The sequence below is a fragment of the Lactuca virosa genome, chromosome 1, assembly GCF_052849685.1.
Source record: "Lactuca virosa cultivar CGN04683 chromosome 1, Lactuca_virosa_CGN04683_v6, whole genome shotgun sequence".
Lineage (NCBI taxonomy): Eukaryota > Viridiplantae > Streptophyta > Magnoliopsida > Asterales > Asteraceae > Lactuca > Lactuca virosa.
Window position 1 is genome coordinate 97,945,250 of NC_136426.1, and position 6,543 is coordinate 97,951,792.

A 6,543-nucleotide genomic window follows, 5' to 3' on the forward strand; every position below is an offset into this window, starting at 1 on the left:
TACTTATTATGCAAATTTGGTAAAAAGCTGAATTTTAAAAGGTGCAATAACCTTATTGCACTGTTTACAACCTTTTTATGCATTGACAAATCATGGATATTGGTTTGGTCAATATTTGAAAAAGTCAAAGAAGTGTGCGTATTGTTTCACATCTCTATTGCCATATCTTGACCTGGCCTTTTAGTTATCCCAAATTTATCGCTTTTTCAAATAACATATGTTATGAATTCAACACCATAAATTGATGCTCCTTTCTCAATTTACACAATTTGAAAAACCCTAATCGATTTCTAGCCCAACCGCTCCTCCAGATCCACATCGTTTCTTCCATTAAACCTCTGTCGCTCATATGGTGTAATTTGGTGATCAATTTCCTATTTCTAGATGTCCCGTCCAACAACCTTCCAACTATGTCTCCCTTTATTTAGCCTTATAATGCTACACACACATATTTGATGCATTCGTCTTCTGGATCTGTTCACAGTTTTTTTCCTCCACCGTCAAACACTCTGCATCCTTCCGCTTATCACCACGACGAACTGCCACAACCAATATCGCCTTCTCCCCCACCATGACCTCACACATTGGACCATACCTCTCTTAACTCTATATCCTCTACTAAAACTCTAATCCCTCCACACAAACCAAACACTTGACGTCGCTGCTCATTCACTTTTATCTCTCTCTGAAACTTCATGGCTGCTATTCCTATCTACCACCAAGGCTGATTGAACGACGAGTTAGGGTTTTTATCATCTAATGAGCGGTCGGCTTTTACTAAAATTTTAAGGTTACAATTTGGATTTTATATGTGATTCTTTTTATATATTCATCCATATTATTCTAAGATTCGAAGAAAGCTAGGTTTTAATGGTACAAGATTTGATTTGAATAAATCTACGATTTGATGTTTTCAAGTGTTTGTTTATGTTTTCATCTGATGAGCAGTCAACCATTGCCACCATCTACTATGGTCACCATGCTATTCACCACACCAAGCAGCCATCACATACTACCTTCACCCTAAAGGTATAATCCCTCTCTTATTCTTTCTTTATCTCCCTCTCTCTCTATCTCTCTCTTTCTCTGTGTGTGTGTGTGTGTGTGTCTGTATCTCTTTGTTTCCAATCTATTCTCGGCCTCTTAACCCTAATAGTGAGTTCTGGTTATGATATTACTCTAACAAGAAGCGAATCTATTTTCATTTGTGTGTAGGAAGCATATCTCAGAGGTTCGATTTAATCTCAAGCTTTACACTCCTGAATATCTTGAAGAAATCCTTTATCACGTTCGAAATCCACATATTACTAAGTCTATTTGTTGATTTTCCTTTCAAATCTGAACCATGTTTTCTTTGTGGTTCGAAAAATGATTTTCAGATCTAGATGAAAATGAACTTAAAGGGAACAAAAATGGTTTGAATAAGGTTTATCAAATAGCATTAGGTAGCAAGCTATTACTTTTCCATCTTCACATATGTTTCTTCTATATATTTTGGTTTATAGTAATGAAACCAATTTTAAAGAATGTGTTTTCAGTTTATAATAGTACTTGTGGACCTTTTGACTTTTGTTGCAGGTTTTTGAGTCCTCCACCTACAAACATGAACAGAACTGGCAAGGTTAACGAGAACAACATTGATTTTTTTTTTTAAATTTTGTTTTTGGGTTTTCGTATAAGAGCATGAATAATTTTGGATTTTTCTTTGTAGATTTGAGTTTTTCTGTGCAGATTTGGGCATTTCTTTATAGATATGCAACCATGAGGCTTAATGTAATCAAGTATACAATTTTTTGTTTTATTTACATTTTGTAGTCTAAGATTAGCTTTGTTTTATGGAAAAATAGGTTCATTTTAGGTTCAGATCTATTTTATAGTAATCATTAGTTGTAGATATGTTTTAAGTTAAACTTTCTTCACTTTGGTCCTTTTTTACGAGGTTTCAAAGGTGGAGTTGTTAGATGTGGTTCAAGTGAAGACTATTAATCTTGGTAATGAAAAAGACTTGCCTGAATTTGCAACTTTGATATTTGAATTTATTAGCATACACATGAACAGACATCAAAAGATTGTATCTGAGCATCAGATCGTGGGTCCAACTTTGTTTTTGCAGAAGACCCACAAGATAAAAAGGAACTTTGGAAGGTTAGTTTACCTCTTTAATCTTTTTGATATTTAAAAAAAAATAGTATTTTAAAAGTTTCTTTTTTTGCCCCTTTGTCTTTCTAGATAAGGAAAAATGCTCTGTATGCCTTCTTTGCAATGTCACACGGTTTTGAAGTAATGACAACAGTTAATTTCAATACACTTCTTGTCAATAAGAAATCAATAACTATTTATTTTTTAGTGTTTGATTATGTATGCAATTCTCATATCATGACTTATAAACATAGACAAATTGGATATTCTATTTGTGATTATGACAACTTTGCCCCTGTAAGATCACATTGCAGGTTCTGAATTTCATAGTTATGTTTGATTATATTGATGATGACATGCTTAAGATACTTTGTTCCATCATAAATCACTTGGCTTGCTGCTGCCATGGACATGGACACTTCATATTATGTAGTGTGAATATCATTAATTTATTCAATGTACGACTTTCATTTAAAAACAACAATTTCTCTATTTTGTCATATCAAAAAAATTCTTAGAAGAAATAACAATATATCTTTCGGTTCATGCATTATTTTAATAGTAGTCGGGAGTTCTATACCATGATGTATTCTTTATAAGTGATTTTGAGAAGTTTCTTATCAGCTATAGGAAGTTTCGACCGAGATAAAAGTATGGTTCTTTTTTATTCTAAACAAACTTTTGGGGATAAAAGGTCTGTTGTTCAACTCCTTTTGTTGCAGGTATGGAGTCATTTTGTATCAAAATCAAATATGTATTTCCCAACCTGTTGGTTCTAATTTCTATATTTATTCAAATTTAATGTTTATAAAAGATGTGTTGTAGTTGCTACATGTGTTTGAAACAGTATAGATTTGTCTTTGACTTTAATATTCAAAGCATTGTAATTTGGCAATACATTATGTCTTATTTTTAATATGACAGGTTTCCTAAATCTAACCCAACATTGAATTGAAACTAATCATTGCGCTCTCTACAAACTAATTTCTGATATAAACTATTCACCACCCGTCGCTTAGTGCGGGTAAACGGCTAATACCTTAATATACATATTTGGTCAAAGACTGAAAATTAAGAGGTACAAGGCCTAATGCGATTTGTACAATGAATTTATGCATTGAAAACTTATCTGGTCAACAAAAATAAAAGACTAAGAGGGCATTTGAAGTTTGAATTAGTATTCCTCATTTTTAGCCATTTAAATCGGTCAAACCTTACTTTTAACCACTTGAATCGGGCCTTTTGAAGTTTGAATTAGTATTCTTCATTTTTAGGCATTTGAATCGGCCAAACCTTACTTTCAACCACTTGAATCGGTAAACACTAGCTATGTTAACATATCTTCGATCTCAATCATATAAAACCTTAAAATTCTAAGCTCTCCAATCAAAGACCAACACATCTTCACCACCGTTCCCTATTTGCTGTAATTTTATAATTCCTCCGTCATTTTCACATTTTCGGTATTTTCATCTTCTAATTTTTTTTCCAGAAGGTTTTGGAGGTGGTGGTTCTTAAACCAGAAACAGTGCTCCCTGCCAGATAGTTTTAGGTAAGAAGTAAGAACCCTAAATCATTTTATGTTGTTTGCCTCTAAGCTGATATATTTTTTAAGTTTCGTTTCGATTTTATCATTTTTTTGTGTTTTTCTTTATTTGAAGACTATCTAAGCGAAGATCGGGTATAGAACTCGGATTTGTTAAGAAGTCATATATGGGCTTCTAACATTTGTTTGACACATGTACTCCCTTTTCTCTCAATCTCCCTCAAACTGTATCCCACATATGTGAAAATAACTCGGAATTTTGAAAAAGAGTGCTTACATCTCTGCTTCTCTCTATTTATGTCTCGCTCAATATCAATTACTTTTGTCTTTTCTTCATTTTTCTGTTTGCTTCAGTTATTTTGTCTTTCAGTAGTTAAAAAATGAATCCATTTGGTATAAACAAGTGTCTAAGTGATTGTGTAGGGCCATTAGATCCAAGCTGTCAATACATTGAGGTAATATTTAATGTTTTTATAAATAAACGTTTATTGGTATGTGTAATGAGGTCTAAGTACTTTAATATTTGATGAAGATATGTCACAAAAGATATATGACTTCTATTATGTGTAAGGATGTCTAAGTACTTTACCATTTGATGCAGCTATTAACCATAGCACGATGGGGCTCGGGATTTTATAGCTAATAACTATGAGGTAAAGCTTATTAACATTTAATTTTCTCTTATAGTATAGAATAGTTTTTTTATAATTTTGATGTAAATAACTATAAGTATGTTTGTATTATGTCATGTGGTATACTTTTTTGTCATGTAAATTTAGCAGTACATTATAAGGGTTTCCTGTTGATATAATCCAATATGAGGAAAGCGTAGTTTTATTTCATTTTTAATTGTTTGTTTTTACATGGACTTCACGAGCGGACCATAGGCAAAAAAATGATACTGTTAACCATGTCGAAAAAAGTAACATTGCATAGGAACCAAAGCTGTAAATTACTCATATTTTTGTTATGGTAATAGGTTGTCATGAAGTAAGATCAGGTTCAATGTGAGATATAGGAATAGAAATGACATCAATTCCAAGTCTGGAGCCTTTGATAGAAGAATGAGGTGATTGTACTTTCATCTTTTCTAAAGATCAATGGTTTTTCTGTTACTAATTTGTAGTTACTTTCCCATTTGGTCCAATGGTTTTTGATATGGATGAAGAACTTTTTGGTAATTCAAACGTATCTTCACCACTATCAAACGCAAAACATGTAAATTCCTTAGTTTTTGCTTCAGACTGGTCAAAGACCTATTTTTATCAGGTTCTAAGTTACTTTTCATAAATATATGTTTTTAATTTCTTTTTATCCGATTCTATAGATTTTTATGTTTTTGTTTTTTCAATTTTGTTTAATGGTTTCTAACCTCTTTATGCTTCAACTCTCAGCCTCATGTTCGATTATGTCCCAAGATAGAAATTTCAAGGGAATATGGTAATTTCTGAGTACCGGTAATGGTCTGTTTATATATTTCTTGAGACATAGATATTTATTGAATCTACAAATAAAAAACATTTTAAATGGATAATATGGAAAAAGTTAGAAAAAATAAGAAACTAATGTCCTTTGTACAGGAGAGTGTGAAGGCCACCGAAAGCTTTTAATCTTGAAATTGGAAAAGTAAATGGTTTACTTTGAAAAATAATTATAATTTTTATTATAAATTATTTTGGTAACTTATTCTACAAATTCATTTCTTTTACATATTTTGAATGGTTGTAGTTTATGTACAAGTTTTAGAAGAATTAAAGTACATTGTTGTAATCATGGATTTTGATAAATTACATTGCTATTACTTGAAATGAATAAAAGGTCTAAAATACCTTTTATGTGATATACAAAAAGGGGAGCTTTGTTGCATAAGAAACCATAACATATAATATGTACATATTCTTTTATTTCTTACCTTCTATGAGATATAAAATACCTTCATATTGATTCTACCTTCATATATTATATTCTTTTATTTCTTTTAATTTATCATATTAACATAATCATAATATTTCGTGATCAATTGAATATTCAGTAACCTTACAAGTTGTTCATTTCCTTTGGTTTTGGTTTCCCATTTAAGATTGAGTTATTGATTGAGTTGCACGGGATAAAGTTTGAAGTTGCTAAAGATCCACCAAATGTTTTGCATCACACTCTTCAATTGAGAGGCTATTCGAGTAAAAAACAATTCATGAAACTCGATGCATGTTATAGGATGCGATGGAAAGGAGACATTATTTATGCAAATTATTTCTATAATTTATTGTAATTTGTAGTATTTTGTAATGGTTAGTTTAAAAGTATTATTGTTTCAAATTATTTATCTTTATTGTATTTTTTTAGAGACATTATTGTAAATAAAAAATATAAAGGAGTTTCTTTCATTCATATGATAAATAGTTCTTTTTTGGTTGAAAAATATATATCTAAAAGAAATCTTGAACAAAGGTAAAAAATATTAAAGAGAACAGTGTTGAAAACCGTAACCGGCCGATATTTGTCGGCCCGTTCAACCAAGAAGCGGTCGTGTTAGAATATTTTTGAGCCATTCAACCGAGAAGCGGTCGCGTTAGAGGCTTTTTGAAGGCCAACAACCAATTCTATACGAACCAGAAAAAATCCGTCAGTGTTTACGAAAACCGATTCGATCGTGGCCGATTCAACCATTAAAATCCGATTTTAGAAAAAGATGATTTTGTTTTTATTTTTAAGTTTCTTAAAATTGAACTTCATATAATTTTGTTGGAATTTTGTGTACGAACTTGAGCCGGATTTCTTGGCCTCTTTTAACTTAATTTTTCTTTTGTATTTTTTGAACGTTTTATAATTATCAAAATAATTTTGATATAATAATGACA

At 31.2% G+C, this 6,543-nt stretch overlaps 1 protein-coding gene across 19 annotated transcripts; it reads left to right on the top strand.

The window, feature by feature from the left end:
• Positions 1–210: 210 nt before the first annotated feature.
• On the top strand, positions 211–6,026 carry LOC145152421 (uncharacterized). 19 transcript variants are annotated; one of them, XR_013733021.1, is made up of 9 exons: positions 211–790; positions 949–1,029; positions 1,216–1,445; positions 1,579–1,621; positions 1,712–1,781; positions 1,949–2,145; positions 2,764–2,861; positions 3,632–4,338; positions 4,665–6,026. XR_013733021.1 is itself a non-coding variant. In XM_079075409.1 (8 exons), exons 4-7 carry the CDS (start codon positions 1,684–1,686, stop codon positions 4,291–4,293), a joined length of 354 nt encoding a protein of 117 aa, XP_078931535.1. In that variant the 5' UTR covers positions 211–790; positions 949–1,029; positions 1,216–1,231; positions 1,579–1,683; the 3' UTR covers positions 4,294–4,338; positions 4,665–6,026. The 19 variants fall into 19 exon arrangements, 1 of the variants encoding a protein (XP_078931535.1); XR_013733033.1 differs by having other exon boundaries at positions 1,216–1,231; positions 1,579–1,781; positions 1,949–1,991; positions 2,059–2,145; XR_013733045.1 differs by having other exon boundaries at positions 1,216–1,231; positions 1,579–1,781; positions 1,949–1,991; positions 2,114–2,145.
• Positions 6,027–6,543: the final 517 nt, after the last annotated feature.

What these genes read in the sequence shown, in the direction of transcription:
- LOC145152421 (XM_079075409.1), top strand. Translation starts at nt 1,684, where the DNA reads ATGAATAATTTTGGATTTTTCTTTGTAGATTTGAGTTTTTCTGTGCAG. An exon ending in ATGCAACCATGAGGCTTAAT is followed by an intron (nt 1,774 to 1,948) that starts GTAATCAAGTAT and finishes GAGGTTTCAAAG; the next exon opens with GTGGAGTTGTTAGATGTGGT. An exon ending in ATAAAAAGGAACTTTGGAAG is followed by an intron (nt 2,146 to 3,631) that starts GTTAGTTTACCT and finishes TTTTTTTTCCAG; the next exon opens with AAGGTTTTGGAGGTGGTGGT.